General features: G+C 39.2%; 1 protein-coding gene across 4 annotated transcripts in view; it reads right to left on the bottom strand.

Annotated features, from left to right (window-relative positions):
• Nucleotides 1-21,998, bottom strand: part of LOC114667564 (gastrula zinc finger protein XlCGF52.1-like) — a 41,389-nt gene that overhangs the window by 30 nt on the left and 19,361 nt on the right. For all 4 annotated transcript variants that reach the window (XM_028822937.2, XM_028822929.2, XM_028822921.2 and 1 more), the window contains one exon: nucleotides 1-3,855. This exon is cut by the window's left edge and continues 30 nt beyond it. In XM_028822937.2, the coding sequence (XP_028678770.1) occupies nucleotides 2,666-3,855 (1,190 nt within the window). In that variant the 3' untranslated portion in view covers nucleotides 1-2,665. The remainder of the gene's footprint in view (nucleotides 3,856-21,998) is intronic.

Raw genomic sequence — 21,998 nt, forward strand, 5'->3', positions numbered from 1 at the left:
AATGTACAGTTATTTTACTCAATAATAGAGGAGGTTACATTAATTATTTTCACACAGTTCCAAACCTTAGAAAACAATTCCAAACTGCATGAATATCACTAAAAACAATATAATTCTGCCAATATTGATAATATTAAAGTATAAATAATGTCACTGTAAAATGGAGCACACAACTCAAGTTCATCATGTGCATATAACACAATGAAAGTTTTGATTATGCCTCCTCAGAATAGTGACATTATTAAATGAAGGGGCAAAGCGCACACACGCTCACAAAGTATACAATACAATGTACCATATATACATAATATACACTATATATGTAAAAAATATACACAAGGGGGTACTCAAAAATAACTGGAATGTGTACCTGATGTTCAATCTCAACTTCGTTGCAAATTGCACGGCTAGGTGTAGCACACTTACAGTATTCTGTGACAGTCTGCCAAGTGACATTGCTCTGCAATGTACGTACGGCATTCCGTGTCCGTTTTTCTTGGTGCTTGTTAAAATGTTCTGTGATTTTTGTGATGGGTGATCATAAAGAACAGTGAGTTTGCGTTAAATTTTGTTATCTCTTAGGGAAAACAGCTGCTGAAACTGCAGTGATGCTTAAAGTTGCTTCTAAAGAGGAAGCTTTAAATAAAATACAGGTCAACGAATGGTTTTCGTGTTTCAAACGAGGGGAAATGTCACTTGAAGACCAACCAAGATCTGGCCGACCTTCCACAATTAGGAATGAAGAATAGCTTGAAAAAGTTCACAATGCAATTTACAAAAATCGTCATTGGACTACTGAAGAGATTTCTTCCCTACTCGCCTGATCTTTGCTCAGTGCAACTTTTTCTTTTATCCCGCATGTGAAAAAACACAACTCAAAGGAAAGTGTTTTTGTACCATGAAGGAATTCAAACAAAAAAAATCACTGCAGGCATTGGACAACACTCCTCTTCAGCAATTACAAAAATGTTTCCACCAGTGGGAAAACTGTTGGGACTAGTGCATTCATTCACATGGAGACTTTGAAGGAGACTAAAGTTTTAAGCAAAAATTATTACAACCCAATTCCTGTTACTTTTGGGTACCCTCTCGTGTTTGTGTGTGTGTGTGTATATTATATATATTATATATATATATATATATATATATATATATATATATATATATACACACACACACACATATGCATATGCATACACACACGCACATACAACAGATGCAACATATACACGTCCAGCATTTGTTGCTAAGCTGGACTGTTCAATAACCTTATGACCTCAGGTTAGAACCTGGTCTTTGAATCTACTGGTGCGACTGCCAATGGTCCAGAAGGGAGGACAGAGGTGAGGAATCATGCGTAATGCTTAAGGTTTTTAATAATACTGTTCATTTTTCTAAGGCAGCACGTGTGTGTATTTTATATACTGTATATTCTGGACAGAAGGCAGCTGGGTGCCGATAATATTTTGTGCTGCTGTATAAGGACTTGAAAACTAAAACCTAAAATATGACTATATATTCATACAGGCAAACAAATCTTAAATAGTTCATTAATAATTTTACACTAGTCAAAATACAAATAGTGTTGTTTCTTTCTACTTTCAGTCTGACAGATTACACTACACAACTAAACTAGGGAATACTTGTAGTAGAAAATACAAACTAGTAATAAAATGAAAGACAGCTCTCAGTGGTGAGGTGTGATCCCTTTCAGCCTTGTCTGCAGGTTTCTCCTTACATCACATCCATTGGCTGTGCAGTTTTAAGGCATTCTGTAAAATTCGCATATTTGAAAAAAAAAAAAATCCATATTTTGTATAGAGAATACAAACTAGTAATAAAATGAAAGCACACATAAGAGCTCTCAGTCGAAGTGTGACCCCTTTCTGCCTTGTCTGCAGGTTTCTCCTTGCATCACATCCATCGGCTGTGCAGTTTTGTGGTCTTCTGCAATTGTAACAGGTTAACAAAAAAATCCACATTTTGTATGCACCTTTTAAATGAAAAGTTGACAGCTTCAAGACAGCAGCACTGTAGATGTGCCAGGCTGAAGCGAACATAGAATCTATGTATATACACCTATGCTGAGGGCCCTCGTTGGAGAAGACCCGGTCTGGTAGCTTGTATCTGGCAAGCTCCACCTTGCAGTGTCTGATGGTTGTTTCCATACTTGGGTCAAAGAAAAGCTCCACTTCTCAAAAAATCACAGAAGTCATCAACAACAAGTAGCAAGTCTTTTCCAGCATTACTGAACACATCTATACTAATCACTCAGGGACGTGTTGGGATTTTGTAAGACATCATGGGTTCCTTTTGTCTGCAATGCGCAGATTTGTTTCAGATTTCTTTCAATTAAGAAAGTTTTGGTGATTCTTTGGGTTTATGTTGTCCCCCTGGAGAGTGTGTTATATTATACTTGGATCGTCATAACCATGACTGACGCTCCAGCAGAGATGGTGGTCAACACCATTTTTCCCTGGTATACTTTCAGAGCAAGTTTCTCCCTAGGATCCTTTAATACTATTAATTTCCTCTTTGAATAGGCTTGGTTTAAAGATTATGCAATAAACCATTTCACTTGAAGACACTCATTAAGACATAATGATTACATCATCACTTATTCCTTCTTTCCTCCTAGGTCTCAAATTTGAATCATAGTGTGTGTTTAAAGATTGTTCGCTTCAGAAAATAATTTGCCACACAGCAACAGAGATTCTCTCTGGTGTGAATTTGTGTGATTCCGAAAACTTTTCCTGTCTGAGAACTTTTTGCCACATTCAGAGCAAGAATAGGGCTTCTCTCCGGTGTGAATTCTTGTGTGTCTCTGAAGACCTTTCCTGTCAGAGAACCTTTTGCCACATTCCTCACAAGAATATGGCTTCTCTCCAGTGTGAATTCTTGTGTGCCTCTGAAGACCTTTCCTGTCAGAGAACCGTTTCCCACATTCCTCACAACCATACGGCTTCTCTCCAGTGTGGACTCTTGTGTGCCTCCGAAGGCTTTTCCTGTCCGAGAATCTTTTGCCACATTCTTCACAGCCATGTGGCTTTTCTCCAGTATGAGTTCTTGTATGATTCCGAAAACTCTTCCTGTCCGAGAATCGCTTGCTACATTCAGTACAACAATATGGCTTCTCTCCAGTGTGAGTTCTTATATGACACCGGAAACCTTTCCTGTCAGAGAATCGTTTGCCACATTCAAAACAACCATATGGCTTCTCTCCAGTGTGAGTTCTTGTATGACTCCGAAAACTTTTCCTGTCAGCAAACCGTTTCTCACATTCAGAACATGAATATGGCTTTTCACCTGTGTGAGTTCTTTTATGGCTGTGAAGATACCTCATTTGTGAAAACTGTTTACCACATTCAGAACAGCCGAACGGCTTCTCTCCAGTGTGAATTCTTGAGTGGTCCTGAAGATGGCTCATTCGTGAGAATGGTTTGCCACACTCTGAACAGTAATACAGGTTCTCTCCAGTGTGTATTTTTGTGTGACTCTGAAGACTGCTCTTGTGTGAAAACTGTTTGCCACATTCAGAACAGCGGTAAGGCTTCTGTCTCATATCAATACAGAGATCATCCCTGAAGCCAGATTTGTGAATAAAACTTTTCCTCATATCTTGGTAGAGACATAAAGCCAGAGAATTTGTATTGTGCACCTGTTGTTGAGTGTTAATGGCCATTCCTGTAAAATTTGGAATGGGCAAGGAACTGTACTGGAAAGAGTCCAGTGTGAATTTCTCTGATCCAAAAGTTGATTTCTTCAGCTTTTTATCATGTTGCATCTGGTGCAGTCTGTACTGAAGAGAGGTCTGAGGAAGAGAACATGGAAAGAGGCCACAAATCTTTTGTAAATCTGCAGAATAAGACAACAGAAAAATTTTAGGGAAATATAAAGGACAACCTTCCAATTCCAGTTTATTCAAAACAAATTCACATCTTACCTGTCTTACATTTTCATTTAGTTACAATTTTAAGGAAAAACAAACAAAAAACTTCCAGTTCAAGTCATCCTATCTTTGTCTTTCAGTTATCATGCAGTTTTCCTACAGTTTAGGCTTCCTGTCACTTCTCAGAATTAAATGCCAAATGAAAGCACTTGTTGTAAATAACTGCAATAAATTAACACACAAGTGGGTTTCACTCCATGCATACAGAAACATATAAATCTCATGGCTTACAGCCTTTTCATAGCCTAATGGTTTGACACAACATGGCTTGTTTGGCGCTGCCCGAAGAATATGAAAATGGACAGATATGAACGGAATAGGCTTTTAAGGACTAGCAGGATTTCTTTTTTCTCTTACCCATGTCGACTGGCTTATGAGACAATTTAGGACTCCAAGAGCCATTCTCTTGAAATTATATGCCAAATTGCTCCTGGTATTAGAAAGACAGACTACCCAAAATCAGGTTGTACTTGTGCATAGTCTCTTGCATGCAGAGTCGTGAAGAGCACCATAGACTCCTCAAACATAGGTGGTAGTGGTGTTAGGATGTATCAGGAGAAAGGCTGTTCTACCAGCCAACAAAGATCTGCAGCACTGTGCCACATAATATGGGACAGCATAATAATCTTCTACCCATTGATATGGGGGGCAAAGGACCCTTTTTCTTAGTACCTACCCACTTACTGGCAGCTGCATATATTGCACTAGTGTGGTTATTTCACTCTAAGGTAGTTTTACCTCGACCACTGGGTCGCGACCCACTTCTGGGTCAAATGTTGACCAGGTGATCAATCACATTGTGGATTATTTCTCCCTGATTGTATCCCAGCACATTTCACCAAGGGGGACCCCACTTACTGTCCATTTTTAAATTCACTGAGTCTCACCAAGGGGTGCCAAGAACACCTCACTTGTGGGAATGTCAAGTAAGAATGGGTTATGAGACCATAAAGGCTGTGAAACATAGCTCTGAGGCATATATTAAATGTTTTGCCGCATTCCACTGCAGCTTTTCATTTGCTAAATCTTTATTATCTGGCAGAATGTTACATAATAAGGTATCTCTTATTACACATGCCATTCACAGATTAAAATCAGCGACTGCAGATGTGCTTTTTTCCCCTACCATAGCAATCACACTCTGACACTCAAGTGATTTGCTTCTTTGCCGCTACCTTAAAGTCATTCCTTATTATATTTTGGTGTGGAGTTGATGCAGTGGTAGCGCTACTGCCTCGCTGTAAGGAGATCATGGGTTCACATCCCAGGTCCTCCCTGCATTGGAGAGTGCTTTGAGTAGTGAGAAAAGCACTACAGTACATGAATGTAAAAAATGATTATTATGATGGTGTGGCCAGTAGAGTTCAGCGCATTCACAGCAGCAGTAGCATGAGGTCATTCAGTATATTTGTGCTTGTTGGTGACACCCATGCTTAGGCCACCAAATAAAAGTTCTCTGTGTGCCTGTACTTCAAACACAATGAACTGATTTACTAGCAAGATGAGACAGTGATGACAACAAAAGAGAAGCAAAGAGCAAAAAACATTGAAGAATGAAAGAAATTCTTATGTATGAGGTGGATTAGCATAGTTTATACTTAGTTATTTCAGATGGCTTTTCATTAAAGTAAGGTTTAAGGTTTCTTTATTTAGTCATGTTTACACAAGAAAACATGACGTTTGCCTTCTCAGTTGCATCTAACAACAGACAGAATGAAATAAAACAGAAATAGAAACAAGAAAGGTTAAGATAAAGCAGTCAGATAATACATATTTACACCAAAAGAAAAAAAAAGGTTACAGGATATATATCAAAACCTTAATCATTATCTCTGATATTTCCTACTAGCAAAATACCCGCGCTTCGCAGCGGAGAAGTAGTGTGTTAAAGAGGTTATGAAAAAGTAAAGGAAACATTTTAAAAATAACGTAACATGATTGTCAATGTAATTGTGTTGTCATTGTTATGAGTGTTGCTGTCATATATATATATATATATACATATACACACACATATACAGATATATTATATATACATATACACATATATTTTTTATATATATATATATATATATATATATATATATATATACACACATACATACATACATACATATACACACATAGATGCACTTGCAATAACATAGAAATCAATATAAACAACATTAACATCATTATCATATGAGAATATGAAGTAATATATAAGAAGCACATTTCATATAAATATAAATTATTAAACAGTAAAATCTTCTTCTATAATTTGCTACCGTGGCTTTTCGTTGGTCTGTCCAGGATTTTAAATCACCTGTAGCTTGCAAACCGTTTCACCTATTGACTTGAAATGTGGTACACATATAATACGTCACGTCCGCTATCCGCTTTATGGGTGATGATTGTATTACTCTTTTTATGTTTATTTTATTTTAGAATCAACTCCTATCTGCGCACACCAGGGCGGCCGTGGGCAGATGCGTATGGTGTATTCACTCCATGTTATCGTGCATTGCGCTGTCACTGGTATTTTGATAAAAGAATTTGAACAATATATAAGAAGTGTATAAATTATTAAACAGTAAAACATTAACATTTAAGAAGTAAAGTTACATTGAGTACTACTGCAGTGCCTTCGGGTATACCTCATTTTTTCTTTGCCCATTACATGGTTAAATGTATACATTTTTTGGTGTACCTACCCGAGAACACGCGACATATAACCGACCGTGGGAGAAGCATGGATTTTAAACACGCGTTGAGTTCATCTGCTGGTCTCCCTCGTGGAATAACTGGTAATGTTTGAGTAAAATCTACAGCGAGTAAAACAACATTACCTCCTTTTTTTTTTTTACGATCTCTGAGATCTTGCTTTTTTCGGATCAAGGCTTCATAAGCTGTTTTATGTTCCATGGTGTACTTAATAAGTACTAATTATCCCAAACCATCATCTTTGAATGTTGCAAGACTTTCGCCTTGTATGTAGATCGGGGTAATTACATTCATTGCATTCCTAGTCTGAATCACAATCTCATTGTATGGGTGGTTACCTGGCACTGTAGGGTTGCCACCCGTCCTTTAAAATACGGAATCGTGCCGCGTTTGAGTATGAAATTGCGCGTCCCGTTTTGAATCAATACTGGACGGGATGTATCCCGTATTTTTTTTATCATTTTTTTTTTAAAGCAGCGTCTCATGCAAATCATCCCACACGCATTTTATGAAGATGCCTCCTTTCCTACTTTTGATTGGGTAATACTTGATGTCATCGTTAGTTTGATTGGTGTTTTTAACTGTCCAGTGAGGAGGGCGTGTCTTTTAAGTACAGTCTGCAAAGTGTTGGCACTGAGATGTGGCGTCAGCGCCAGAGTTGAAGCCCCTAACGTTGCGGTCAGCAAGTCGGCTAACATCCGCCATGTGCCGTCTTTCAGTTGCGAGAAGCAGATCATAGAATGGTTGAAACTGTTGCCCCTAACGTTGCGCCACGGCGTGTGGTTCGTTTATACCTCGTGTCTTCTCATTAAACTTTTATCTCGCGAATATGTTATTGCAATCCGCAGCGGGAGCGTTTCTATAAACTTAATTTAAACTTACGTTTTACACCGTGCTTTGTTTCCCTTATGAACATGCTTGTATGCTTAACTCGCTCCGTTCTCAATTGTTTAATTAATTTTTTGCTCTTCGCTGTTTGCGGCTGTTCCTCCATTTCCCCCTACTTCGTTCTTTTATCTCGCGAATATGTTATTGCAATCCGCAGCGGGAGCGTTTCTATAAACTTAATTTAAACTTACGTTTTACACCGTGCTTTGTTTCCCTTATGAACATGCTTGTATGCTTAACTCGCTCCGTTCTCAATTGTTTAATTAATTTTTTGCTCTTCGCTATTTGCGGCTGTTCCTCCATTTCCCCCTACTTCGTTCTTTTATCTCGCGAATATGTTATTGCAATCCTTAACGGGAGCGTTTCAATAAACTGATTGAAAATAGTTTTGCATTTACCTTTTTAGTAAAAGGCGAGCTTTTAAGCCTGAGAAATCACCCCGTAAATGCACACGTTTAATTGGACATGTGTTAATATGTATGGTTACACAGTATTAAAAGACCGTGAACAACGTCAGTTACCTTTCTTCCCGCTTTTGATAAAAGGTGAGCTTTTAAGCCTGAGAAATCACCCCGTAAATGCACACGTTTAATTGCACATGTGTTAATATGTATGCTTACACAGTATTAAAAGACAGTCAAAAATTAACGTCATTTACCTTCGTTCCCGCGTGTGACTCGTGCTGTAAATGTCTTCCTTGTTTTTAGTTCACGTGATTACGTAGGAGTCGTGATGACGCGATACGTGACTCCGCCTCCTCCATTACAGTGTATGGACAAAAAATATGTTCCAGTTATGACCATTACGCTTTGAATTTCGAAATGAAACCTGCCTAACTTTTGTAAGTAAGCTGTAAGGAATGAGCCTGCCAAATTTCAGCCTTCTACCTACACGGGAAGTTGGAGAATTAGTGATGAGTGAGTCAGTGAGTGAGTGAGTCAGTCAGTCAGTGAGGGCTTAGCCTTTTATTAGTATAGATTGAAAAGATGTATGACACTAGGAAGAAAGGAGTTTCTGGAGTGATTTGTGTGGGTTTTCAAAGCGACTATCCTTCCTGATTTACTGAACTTAGTTAGTAGTTCTACTTGTAATGGATGTCTGTCATCAGTTGAGATGATTTCCAGTTTCTTTAACTTTGCCCTCTGACACACACTAGTCAAATCATCTAAAGCAGCCCCAATAACTTTAGCTGCATACTTTGTAATCTGCTGGAGCTTTTTTGAGTTTTGGTTTGTCAGACTATTAAACCAGGCAATGAAACTGAAAGTGATCACAGACTGTGATAAAAGGACAATATGAAGTCCTTGTCTACTTTAAATAGTTTGAGTTTATGGAGGAGAAATAAGCGCTGGTTGCATTTAGAGAATATTTTTTTTTGCATTTGTATTCCAGTTAAGATTGTTATCTAGGTAAGTTCCTAAGTATTTATATTCAGTCACTATTTCTACCTCCTCTCCCAGAACTACAATAGGTGAACATACAGATTTCTGTCTCTTAAAATCAAATATCATTTCTTTGGTCTTTTTTACATTCAGAGTGAGAGAAGTTTTATTGCACCAGTTTACCATCCAGTCCACTTGATTTAGATTGTAGCTTTCATCCTCCCTAGATATGCATCCTATGATCATGGTGTCAACCGCATACTTGATAGTGGAGCAGTGGTCATTGTTCTGTCTCATTTATTTACTGAAATTAACAATATTGCACCTTTTCCTATAATACAATATAAATACTAACTGTAACAAGAGATTTGAAATACTGGTATATCCATCATGTAGTTACCTATTACTTAAATAAACTAGTTTTGGCATTCATAAATATTAAAATACAATGCAAGGCTTGAATTTAAACTGTGGAGAGGTGGAGATCCAAATTCCCCCCAGAAGTCCACCATGTAAATGGGGAGTTTAGAATTGTGGAGGTATTTTAGCACAGGGTTTATATAGAATATGTCATGAAATACCTAATTTGCCTTAGCATGTGCACAATGAAATTATATTCTCTAACATTTTCTTCCCAGTAACTGAAAACTACGGCTTAAAATCCATACTAAATATAATCAAACTAGATGTGTAATCCTGTGCTGTATAAAGGCTGGGTTCCTAGAAACCCATGGATTCTGGCACTTCAAAAATCAATCAATCGCATCAGTTGTGCATTAGCGGCTAAGTGAGTTTCTCTTTTCTCGACGGTTTCACTTTGGAAATAGAGTTGCTTTATTTGAGCTTCATGTTGTAACCTCGCACTTTCAGGCTGGACAGACAGACACACACAACACTTCCATGCGTAGACATTTATATATAAGACTAGCTGTGTAAGCCTGTGCTGTAAAAAGCCCGGGCTCCTAGAAACTATGGATTCAGGCACTTCAATCAATCAATGACATTGGTTGTGTATTAGCGGCTCCTCGTTGGTTTTGTTTTGCCGATGTGCTCGCCTCTGTTGTCTATCAGCAGCTAAGCGGGTTTCTCTTTTCTCGCTGGTTTCACTTTGGCGACATTTGTCCCCAACTTTAAAGCTTCCTGTGTGAAATTAAACTGGTCAGTTTTACATTAATCTTTTATTTCCGAAATCCTGTTAAACATCCTTGTTCCATGTGTGAGTGATCCCACTTCGTCATTCCTTAGTCCTGTGTACAAATCCAGAACTTAAAAATTACTTTGGCTTTTGTTATTAATACTCCATACATTAACTGCGAGACAGAATTAAATGCTTCAATGTACCACTGAAATATATGACATGTGCTTTCACTTCCAGGTTATATTAATGACCAGTACTTTACCTAAAGCCATATGAATGACACAGACTCCGTGTTTGCAGATTCATAATTAGCAAGGGAAGAATACGGTTTGATTGTGTTACTAATGGGCGTGTTTCAGCCATTACACATCTCTATTAACGCAGTACACATCATATTAATAGGGAGGATGTGCCTTGTCCTTTAACACTAGAATTACCAGAGCCTACGAAAAAACTCGTAGATCCGGCGCACCTTAAATCGCTTCTTAAATCCGTTCACACCTCTCCGCCAGCATCCTTTGTCCTCTAAATGTGCTGATAAAAGACAAGCTGCCAGCAGCCGGCTATTCCATTCCCCCACCGACTTAGAACGTGCGCAAAGTTTTCCCAGCTCATGCCTTGATTGATTGTCTGGGAGTGCAGTGGAGTTTTAGACTGGAAATAATAGATCGTTATTTGGAACACACGCATTTCATGCATGTTCCGTTTCTACAGTAATCTGTGTAAACAAATTGTTAAAACAAACTTTTTCATATTCATAACGGCACAAGTACAGACGCAAACCAAGTGTATGTGTGTACTGTATAATATTAACAAAAAGAGCAGCTTACTACTGAAAACGGCAAATATAGGAGTGAGTGGGGATCAAACCAGGACTCTTGATTACACTTGGTTTGCGTCTCTACTTGTGCCGTTACTTAGAGAGTCAGATGGGGGGGAGGGGTGATGTTAGAGCGCGTGAGCTTATTCAGTGCTGCAGGAACAATGCACATGTTGAGCTTTTTTTTCCTTTCAGTACATGTTGCCTTCCCTGTTTATTTGTATATCTCTGCCTGTCTGTCTCTCTATTACGCAGTGCTCTGTCTGTCTGTGTGTTATGGATCTTAAAAATAACAGTTTTAGGGACAGTTGTTCATGTTAATTGCAGTCTCAATTGTTAAAAAAAATATTTTAAAAGGAGCATCCCATATGAAAATATAACGATCTCATTAACTGACAGTGCATACCAATTTATAAATGTTATGTCCGTTTGAGGTTAAAAAGAAAAAAAAAAAAAAAAAAAGCAACACTTTATCCCCAGCGGGGAATCGAACTCAGGTCTGTGAGGCAGGGCAAAACTGCAGTGATCTGAAAGGCAAATCTTAGCGCACTACGCCACGGAAACTGTTGTATTCGCCTTGAAGCTTTTGTGAAAGTGTTTATTTGATCTTTGGAACTTGGGCTTTACACATTCTATAGTTTATGCCTACTACATTAGTAAACATTTATTACTAAAATATGAAAAAGTTTCTGTTTTAACAATGTGCTTACACAGATTACTGTAGAAACGGAACACGCATGAAATGCGTGTGTTCCAAATAAAGATCTATTATTTCCAGTCTAAAACTCCACTTCACTCCCAGACAATCAATCAAGGCATGAGCTGGGAAAACTTTGCGCACGTTCTAAGTCGGTGGGGGGATGGAATAGCCGGCTGCTGGCAGCTTGTCTTTTATCAGCACATTTAGAGGACAAAGGATGCTGGCGGAGAGGTGTGAACGGATTTAAGAAGCGATTTAAGGTGGGCCGGATCTACGAGTTTTTTCGTAGGCTCTGGTAATTCTAGTGTTAAATAACTGAAACACTAAAATTATATTTTGGTTTTAACAAATGGAGCAACTCATGTCATGGCTGGCATAGATGAGACAAATACCCCCCTCGTTGAAATCTTTCGTTAATCCTACAACTGTTCTTTGCATTGGCAGTCGTCTACCATCTGACAGTCCTCCAGGTGTAACTGTGGATGTGAACACATAGGATTGGACCTTAGACGAACCAGATGAAGAAACTGCATTGCAGGGTACTGACAGTGACATTGTCCTGGAATTTGAACCTTGTTCATCAGGTGATCCACATCTGATAACACTGTCCGAATTGAACAATCTGGTCAGAGATTTGGGTCTGTCAAACACAAAAGTCAAGCTGCTGGGTTCGAGACTGCAGGGATGGTGTTTGCTGTCACCAGGTACGAAAATTTCTGTGTTTCGAGGCCAACATCTACATATCTATCTATCTATTATATATATATATGTATATATATATATATATATATATATATATATATATATATATATATATATATATATATATAGGGCGGCACGGTGGCGGAGTGGGTAGCGCTGCTGCCTCGCAGTTGGGTGATCTGGGGACCTTTGTTCGCTTCCCGGGTCCTCCCTGTGTGGAGTTTGCATGTTCTCCCTGTGTCTGCGTGGGTTTCCTCCCACAGTCCAAAGACATGCAGGTTAGGTGGATTGGCGATTCTAAATTGGCCCTCGTGTGTGCTTGGTGTGTGGGTGTGTTTGTGTGTGTCCTGCGGTGGGTTGGCACCCTGCCCAGGATTGTTTCCTGCCTTGTGCCCTGTGTTGGCTGGGATTGGCTCCAGCAGACCCCCCGTGACCCTGTGTTCGGATTCAGCGGGTTGGAAAATGGATGGTTGGATAGAGATTATGATTATATATATATATATATACATACATATATATATATATATATATATATATATATATATATATATATATATATATATATATACACATATATACACACACACACACACACACACACACACACAGGTGCTGGTCATAAAATTAGAATATCATGATAAAGTTGATTTATTTCAGTATATCCATTCAAAAAGTGAAACTTGTATATCAGATTTATTCATTACACACAGACTGATGTATTTCAAATGTTTATTTCTTTTAATGTTGATGATTACAACTGACAACTAATGAAAGTCCCAAATTCAGTATCTCGGAAAATTAGAATATCAATTAAGACCAATGCAAAAAAAGGATTTTTAGAAATGTTGGCCAACTGAAAGGTATGAACATGACAAGTATGAGCATGTACAGCACTCAATATTTAGTTGGGGCTCCTTTGGCCTGGATTACTGCAGCAATGCGGCGTGGCATGGAGTCGATCAGTCAGTGGCACTGCTCAGGTGTTATGAGAGCCCGTGTTGCTCTGATAGTGGCCTTCAGCTCTTCTGAATTGTTGGGTCTGGCGTATTGCATCTTCCTCTTCGCAATACCCCATAGATTTTCTATGGGGTTAAGGTCAGGCGAGTTTGCTGGCCAATCAAGAACAGGGATACCATGGTCCTTAAACCAGGTACTGGTAGCTTTGGCACTGTGTGCAGGTGCCAGGTCCTGTTGGAAAATGAAATCTGCATCTCCATAAAGTTCGTCAGCAGCAGGAAGCACAAAGTGCTCTAAAACATCCTGGTAGACGGCTGTGTTGACCTTGGACCTCAGAAAACACAATGGACCAACACCAGCAGATGACATGGCACCCCAAACCATCCCTGACTGTGGAAACTTTACACTGGACCTCATGCAATGTGGATTCTGTGCCTCTCCTCTCTTCCTCCAGACTCTGGGACCTTGATTTCCAAAGGAAATGCAAAATTTACTTTCATCAGAGAACATAACTTTGGACCATTCAGCAGCAGTCCAGTCCTTTTTGTCTTTAGCCCAGGCGAGACGCTTCTGACGCTGTCTCTTGTTCAAGAGTGGCTTGACACAAGGAATGCGACAGCTGAAACCCATGTCTTGCATACGTCTGTGCGTGGTGGTTCTTGAAGCACCGACTCCAGCTGCAGTCCACACTTTGTGAATCTCCCCCACATTTTTGAATGGGTTTTGTTTCACAATCCTCTCCAGGGTGCGGTTATTCCTATTGCTTGTACACTTTTTTCTACCACGTCTTGTCCTTCCCTTCGCCTCTCTATTAATGTGCTTGGACACAGAGCTCTGTGAACAGCCAGCCTCTTTAGCAATGACCTTTTGTGTCTTGCCCTCCTTGTGCAAGGTGTCAATGGTCGTCTTTTGGACAACTGTCAAGTCAGCAGTATTCCCCATGATTGTGTAGCCTACAGAACTCGACTGAGAGACCATTTAAAGGCTTTTGCAGGTGTTTTGAGTTAATTAGCTGATTAGAGTGTGGCACCAGGTGTCTTCAATATTGAACCTTTTCACAATATTCTAATTTTCCGAGATACTGAATTTGGGACTTTCATTAGTTGTCAGTTATAATCAACATTAAAAGAAATAAACATTTGAAATACATCAGTCTGTGTGTAATAAATGAATATAATATACAAGTTTCACTTTTTGAATGGAATTACTGAAATAAATCAACTTTGTCATGATATTCTAAATTTTATGACCAGCACCTATATGTGTGTGTGTGTATATTATATATATATATATATATATATATATATATATATATATATATATATATATATATGTATAAATATATAAAGGAGAGTTGGGATCCGTGTGACTGTGTTTGTGGAGGGATGGAGAGTTAAGGCGGGTATTGGAGTCACGTGATCATCTCCCCTCCCATTCACTTCACTTCATTTCGCTCCGAGCTGAGCGCCGCAGCTGAAGCGCTCTTGCCGTCCTTTCTCTTTTACTGATTTACTGTTTAGTAGACGCGGTACTTACTGAATAGTATTTTTTCTTTTAGTGTTTCTACTTGGTGTTTCTTAGTGTTTAGTAGTCGCGGTGTGCCGGTGTTCCCGGCGGTTTAGTGTTACTTTCTACTTCGTTTTTGTACTTTAGTGTTTAATAATAAATAATAATAATTCATTTATATAGCGCTTTTCTCAGTACTCAAATAGTGAGTGATACTTAGCTGATAGCAGTGTAGAAGCAGCACAGCATAACGGAGCCGGTAGGACAGGCGGGTGTGGTAGCGTAGGTGAGCGGCGATAGCAAGCAGCAGAAAGCACAGCAGGAGGAGGAAGCAGGATTTGGATGTTCCAATACACAGCTATAAACAGTAACGCTTGGTAATTTCAGGCGTGATCGCCCCGGAGCCATAAGCCAGGTTAGTATGAACATCAGATCAGTTCCCAGTCGTAGGGTACTGTAAGATGAAACGGGAGAAGATCAGCATAGCAAATATAATCACAGAGACGGATCATCCCGAGGTGCTAGATCGCCAGGTACAAAGAAATGTTTGTAGGTCTCGTCCCGTGATCCACAGACTCAGCTGTTGCCAGTAAAGTGGAGTCCATAAAATCTGTAAATATTAAGCCAAATCCATGCAATTCGATTCAGCTGTATCCACGAACTATACGTACAATAAACGAAATATAACAAGCGTAAGAAAGTGCAGAATTAAGGCGAATTTTGCGAAAAGTGTTGTTAACAGGGAGGAGCGGCAGCAACAAGCGTGCGCCAGCGTCCCCTCACCTGCTACAATAAAGCAGTTATAATAAAGAAGTTTAGTAGACTTTTACTTTATCTCATTTAGTGTTCTTCCCGGCAGTGTTGCCGTTTTTTAGTGTTAGTGTCTACTTAGTGTTTGTGTTTAGTGTTATGGAAGGAGTGATCTTACCACAGTCAGATTTTGCAATGAATGAGTTGGTAAATAATGATTATTTATCAACAGATCACATGAGCAAATTCAACGAAATTTTAGCTGCGTATGCAATTTTCCAACCTCAAGAGGTTTTGCTAATGTGGACTCCTGACATACCTATAATGCCCATTCCAAAAAATGCAAAACATATTCAAATATTACCTTCTGCAGCTACTGAACGAGTGACTCACTGGGTGTGTACCTATTATGATGGTGCTGTAATTCATGTCTATGACAGTTTAAACGCTGATAAAAAATTCAACCTCACCGAAGAGCAGCTTCGTTTCCTTCATGCTTTGTTTCCTTACAAACCTCCCATAGTTTATGAAGACGCGCAGCAACAATTAAATCATACAGATTCTGGTGTATTCTCAATTGCATTTGCTGTGTGTATTTCTTTAGGTATTGAACCAAGTGATCAAGTTTTTACTATTTCTTCAATGCGAAATCACTTACAAATAATTTTTGTTACTCGACAATTGCTTACATTCCCTGTCGAAAGCAGCCGACGGGCGACACCAGTTACAAGTATTCAGAGAGTTCAAAGACCTGTACGAAGTACGGCCACTGACACAGTCACTCATAAAAGGGAAGATGACTCGGTGCAGGAAATGGGTATTGAAACTACCTTGGAAGACATGCAATCAACGAGGCGGTTAAACGGATCTCAAGAGACGTCTTCTAGGTTGGAAAATAAGCGCTTGGCTGCCAAAACCATATATATTATACATACATATACAGTACCTATATATATACACACACATACATACATACCATACAGTGGTGTGAAAAACTATTTGCCCCCTTCCTGATTTCTTATTCTTTTGCATGTTTGTCACACAAAATGTTTCTGATCATCAAACACATTTAACCATTAGTCAAATATAACACAAGTAAACACAAAATGCAGTTTGTAAATGGTGGTTTTTAATTATTTAGGGAGAAAAAAAAATCCAAACCTACATGGCCCTGTGTGAAAAAGTAATTGCCCCCTGAACCTAATAACTGGTTGGGCCACCCTTAGCAGCAATAACTGCAATCAAGCGTTTGCGGTAACTTGCAATGAGTCTTTTACAGCGCTCTGGAGGAATTTTGGCCCACTCATCTTTGCAAAATTGTTGTAATTCAGCTTTATTTGAGGGTTTTCTAGCATGAACCGCCTTTTTAAGGTCATGCCATAGCATCTCAATTGGATTCAGGTCAGGACTTTGACTAGGCCACTCCAAAGTCTTCAGTTTGTTTTTCTTCAGCCATTCAGAGGTGGATTTGCTGGTGTGTTTTGGGTCATTGTCCTGTTGCAGCACCCAAGATCGCTTCAGCTTGAGTTGACGAACAAATGGCCGGACATTCTCCTTAAGGATTTTTTGGTAGACAGTAGAATTCATGGTTCCATCTATCACAGAAAGCCTTCCAGGTCCTGAAGCAGCAAGTAAACACAAAATGCAGTTTTTAAATGATGGTGTTTATTATTTAGGGAGAAAAAAAATCCAATCCTATATGGCCCTGTGTGAAAAAGTAATTGCCCCCTTGTTAAAAAATAACCTAACTGTGGTGTATCACACCTGAGTTCAATTTCCGTAGCCACCCCCAGGCCTGATTACTGCCACACCTGTTTCAATCAAGAAATCACTTAAATAGGAGCTGCCTGACACAGAGAAGTAGACCAAAAGCACCTCAAAAGCTAGACATCATGCCAAGATCCAAAGAAATTCAGGAACAAATGAGAACAGAAGTAATTGAGATCTATCAGTCTGGTAAAGGTTATAAAGCCATTTCTAAAGCTTTCGGACTCCAGCGAACCACAGTGAGAGCCATTATCCACAAATGGCAAAAACATGGAACAGTGGTGAACCTTCCCAGGAGTGGCCGGCCGACCAAAATTACCCCAAGAGCGCAGAGACGACTCATCCGAGAGGTCACAAAAGACCCCAGGACAACGTCTAAAGAACTGCAGGCCTCACTTGCCTCAATTAAGGTCAGTGTTCACGACTCCACCATAAGAAAGAGACTGGGCAAAAACGGCCTGCATGGCAGATTTCCAAGACGCAAACCACTGTTAAGCAAAAAGAACATTAGGGCTCGTCTCAATTTTGCTAAGAAACATCTCAATGATTGCCAAGACTTTTGGGAAAATACCTTGTGGACTGATGAGTCAAAAGTTGAACTTTTTGGAAGGCAAATGTCTCGTTACATCTGGCATAAAAGGAACACAGCATTTCAGAAAAAGAACATCATACCAACAGTAAAATATGGTGGTGGTAGTGTGATGGTCTGGGGTTGTTTTGCTGCTTCAGGACCTGGAAGGCTTTCTGTGATAGATGGAACCATGAATTCTACTGTCTACCAAAAAATCCTTAAGGCGAATGTCCGGCCATTTGTTCGTCAACTCAAGCTGAAGCGATCTTGGGTGCTGCAACAGGACAATGACCCAAAACACACCAGCAAATCCACCTCTGAATGGCTGAAGAAAAACAAACTGAAGACTTTGGAGTGGCCTAGTCAAAGTCCTGACCTGAATCCAATTGAGATGCTATGGCATGACCTTAAAAAGGCGGTTCATGCTAGAAAACCCTCAAATAAAGCTGAATTACAACAATTTTGCAAAGATGAGTGGGCCAAAATTCCTCCAGAGCGCTGTAAAAGACTCATTGCAAGTTACCGCAAACGCTTGATTGCAGTTATTGCTGCTAAGGGTGGCCCAACCAGTTATTAGGTTCAGGGGGCAATTACTTTTTCACACAGGGCAATGTAGGTTTGGATTTTTTTTTCTCCCTAAATAATAAAAACCACCATTTACAAACTGCATTTTGTGTTTACTTGTGTTATATTTGACTAATGGTTAAATGTGTTTGATGATCAGAAACTTTTTGTGTGACAAACATGCAAAAGAATAAGAAATCAGGAAGGGGGCAAATAGTTTTTCACACCACTGTATATATTTATATATATATATATATATATATATATATATATACACACACACACATCTATACTAATAAAAGGCAAAACCCTCACTGACTCACTCATCACTAACTCTCCAACTTCCCGTGTAGGTAGAAGGCTGAAATTTGGCAGGCTCATTCCTTACAGCTTACTTACAAAAGTTAAGCAGGTTTCATTTCGAAATTCTACACATAACGGTCGACATAGTCCGCCATGTTAAACTTTCTTATTTATGGCCCCATCTTCACGAAATTTGGTAGGCGGCTTCCCTGTGCCAACCGAAACTGATGTACATACTTATTTCGGTGGTATGACACCATTGTCGGCTGCCATATTGAACCTTTCAACGGTCTTTGTTATTTAATGGGCCCATCTTTAAGAAATTTGGTACATGGGTTCCCAACGCTAACTGAATCCTACTTACGTACATACATATGTCCATAGCCTGCAGCTCGGTCCACACTCTGAATCCTCCAGGCACTCCTGAGCATAATCTAATTTTGTAGGTTGGGGCACCAATAATGTTACTGAGAAACTTACAGCCACCGAAACTTTGTAATGGCACGAGACTTCAGGTCACATGCTTGCAAAAGAACCTAATTGAGGCAACTATTTTTACTGGCGGTGGCTCAGGGGAGAGAATTTTTATTCCTCACATCCCCGTTATACCCTCTTATCTCCCAGTTCAATTCAAACGTCTCCAATTTCCAGTAAGGCTCTGCTTTGCAATGACAATTAATGAGTCTCAGGGATAAACCCTACAAAAGGTTGGCACTGATTGGAGGCAAGATTCCTTTTCACATGGCCAACTATACGTTGCATGCTCAAGAGTAAGCTCAGCGCACAGCTTGGTCATATTGCAACTGGAGCGGCGAACTGACAACGTGGTATACAAAGAGATCCTTAACAAATAATTATTGGTACATTTTCCCTCAGTTTATTATTTAAAATTTTAAAGCAGTACTTCACCGCTGCAAAGCGCGGATATTTTGCTAGTCATGATATAACCAAATTTTCTGCACAAGTCGACAGTCTCTGTTTCTGTTGTGACATTGAAAGATTGTGATCACAACCCAGAAGAGTGGCATCTCTTCATTAATTCGTCAATGTTAAGCCTGAGAGCTGTTGTTCTACACAATGGCAATGTTTATCCTTCAGTACCTGTTGGTTAAGCAGCACACATGAAAGAAACGAATGAGAATATGGAACTGTCACTGAAGCACGTCCAGTGTAGCAGGTACAACTGGAATATCTGTTGGAGATCTTAAAGTCGTTGCTCTGTTACTAGGACTGCAGCTCGGCTATATAAAGTACTGTTGTTTCATCTGTGAATGGGACAGCCGTGCCAAAGAGTCGCACTATTCTCGACAGAACTGGCCACTCCGTAAAAAGTTAGTTCCAGGACAGAAAAATGTGGCACATGAATCGCTTGTTGACCCAGCAAAGATATTTTTGCCTCCTCTTCACATAAGACTGGGACTCATGAAGAATTTTGTGAAAGCACTGAACAAGGAAGGTGAAGGTTTTCATTATTTAAGACAGATGTTCCCAAGAATAACTGACGCCAAGAGCAAAGAGGGCATTTTTTGTTGGCCCCCAGATCAGACATGTTATGAATGACAAGATCTGTTAGTTGGGCTTGAAAAAATTGCCTGGAAAGCCTTCAAAGACGTAGTTGACAATTTTCTGGGCAATTACAGAGCACCAAACTACATTCAGCTGTTAGACAAACTTCTCAAAGCATACAAGACAATGAAGTGCAACATGTCACTCAAGATTCATTTCCTCCACTCACACTTGGACTTCTTCCCCACAAATCTCGGTGCTGTCAGTGACGAACACGGTGAAAGGTTTCACCAGGATATTGCTACGATAGAGAAACAATACCAGGGCAACTGGAATCCATCAATGCTTGCTGACTACTGTTGGACACTGCAACGTGATGCACCAGACAATGAATACAAAAGAAAATCAGGAGCAAAACACTTTGAATTCTGTTGAATTTAATAGCTTATGCAAAACATAAACGTGACTAAATACGTTATTGTCAGTAAACTTATAAATGTCTATTTCTCAGAGTTCCTACGTGATGCAGTAAAACCAAAACTATTTGTGCATACCCAGTAGGTACCTGTCACAATCAGCAAAAACTTTTCAGGAAGCAAGACTTTTCAAAAAAAATTGTTGTGCAGCGTTATGAATGTAGTGAGAAGTCAAGCAAAATGACCCCTTTGATTGGCTAACTAAAAAGATTACAATATGCCAGCCCCTTCTTCAGGCAAGATGTAATACAGAAACTGGAGTTCCTTGTGTTTATATACACACTGGGACAAGTAACACCACTGGTAAATCTTCATTTAAATCTTAAAGATGTGTTTCGTCATGTGGCAGGTTTGGCAGCACACTGTACCAGCGCATGCTCTCCAACCTGACCTGACCTGACCTGATATGTACATTTCTTTGTGAAGACACAATGTCAGTTAAAAAGCCACAAGTTGCCACCCTGCCATAAATACCTGGCAAAGGGTGAAATAAAGATAGCAAGTGTATTTAACACTTTAGTCAAGTGAATTAAAACATTTTACTTCAATGCACATTTGAAGAAGACTTTGCTATTGCTTAATCCTGTATATTAAAGTGGAATTAGTCACAGAATTGGACTGCCTGAAAGTGCAGAAATTATTTATAACTGGAGACAGCAGACCATGCACTCGTGTACAATTAAAATAAACTTATGTTTTATGTTCATTAGTAACACTAATTGTTAGTGTTACTAATGCACATAAAGTTGTTATACTAATAAACAACTGGTTAAAAAATAAATAATAAATACATTTAGTGTTCAGGAATTAAATATGCCTTTTAAGTGATCAAGCAAAAATCGCCAAAAACGGACATTTTGGACAGAAAGCTTTAGCCACGCCCATAATAATGCAAGCATAAATGGAAAGTCTCAGATCCTTTAAAATGTTTGCCTCTAAAGACAAAAATTGTGTGTTCTATCATCATTTTCTCTCTCTGGTGCCCAAATATAAGCAATCAGGAGAGCCCAGAAGTGCTTTTCATATTGTTTTAGATTTTTTTGGTTTTGTTTTGCAGTCAAAATCTCTGCATTCTTTCTACTTTTCAACATCACTGGTGCTTTAAATGAATATTAGTTGAGGGCAGGAGGGGGCAGTAAAGATTGATGTACGGATTTTGAAAAAAGGACAAAAATATATAACGTTTAATTGTAAAACATGTTCTAGCAAAATACATGGAAATCTGCAAGCTTGCATGCAAAGGTAACAGGAAATGTAATTATCAATATATTGGTGTCTTAAAGGTAATGTCTCTTCCCAATAAGTGAATTTCAGGT

This window comes from Erpetoichthys calabaricus, chromosome 1 (genome assembly GCF_900747795.2).
Source record: "Erpetoichthys calabaricus chromosome 1, fErpCal1.3, whole genome shotgun sequence".
In the NCBI taxonomy this organism is placed as follows: domain Eukaryota; kingdom Metazoa; phylum Chordata; class Cladistia; order Polypteriformes; family Polypteridae; genus Erpetoichthys; species Erpetoichthys calabaricus.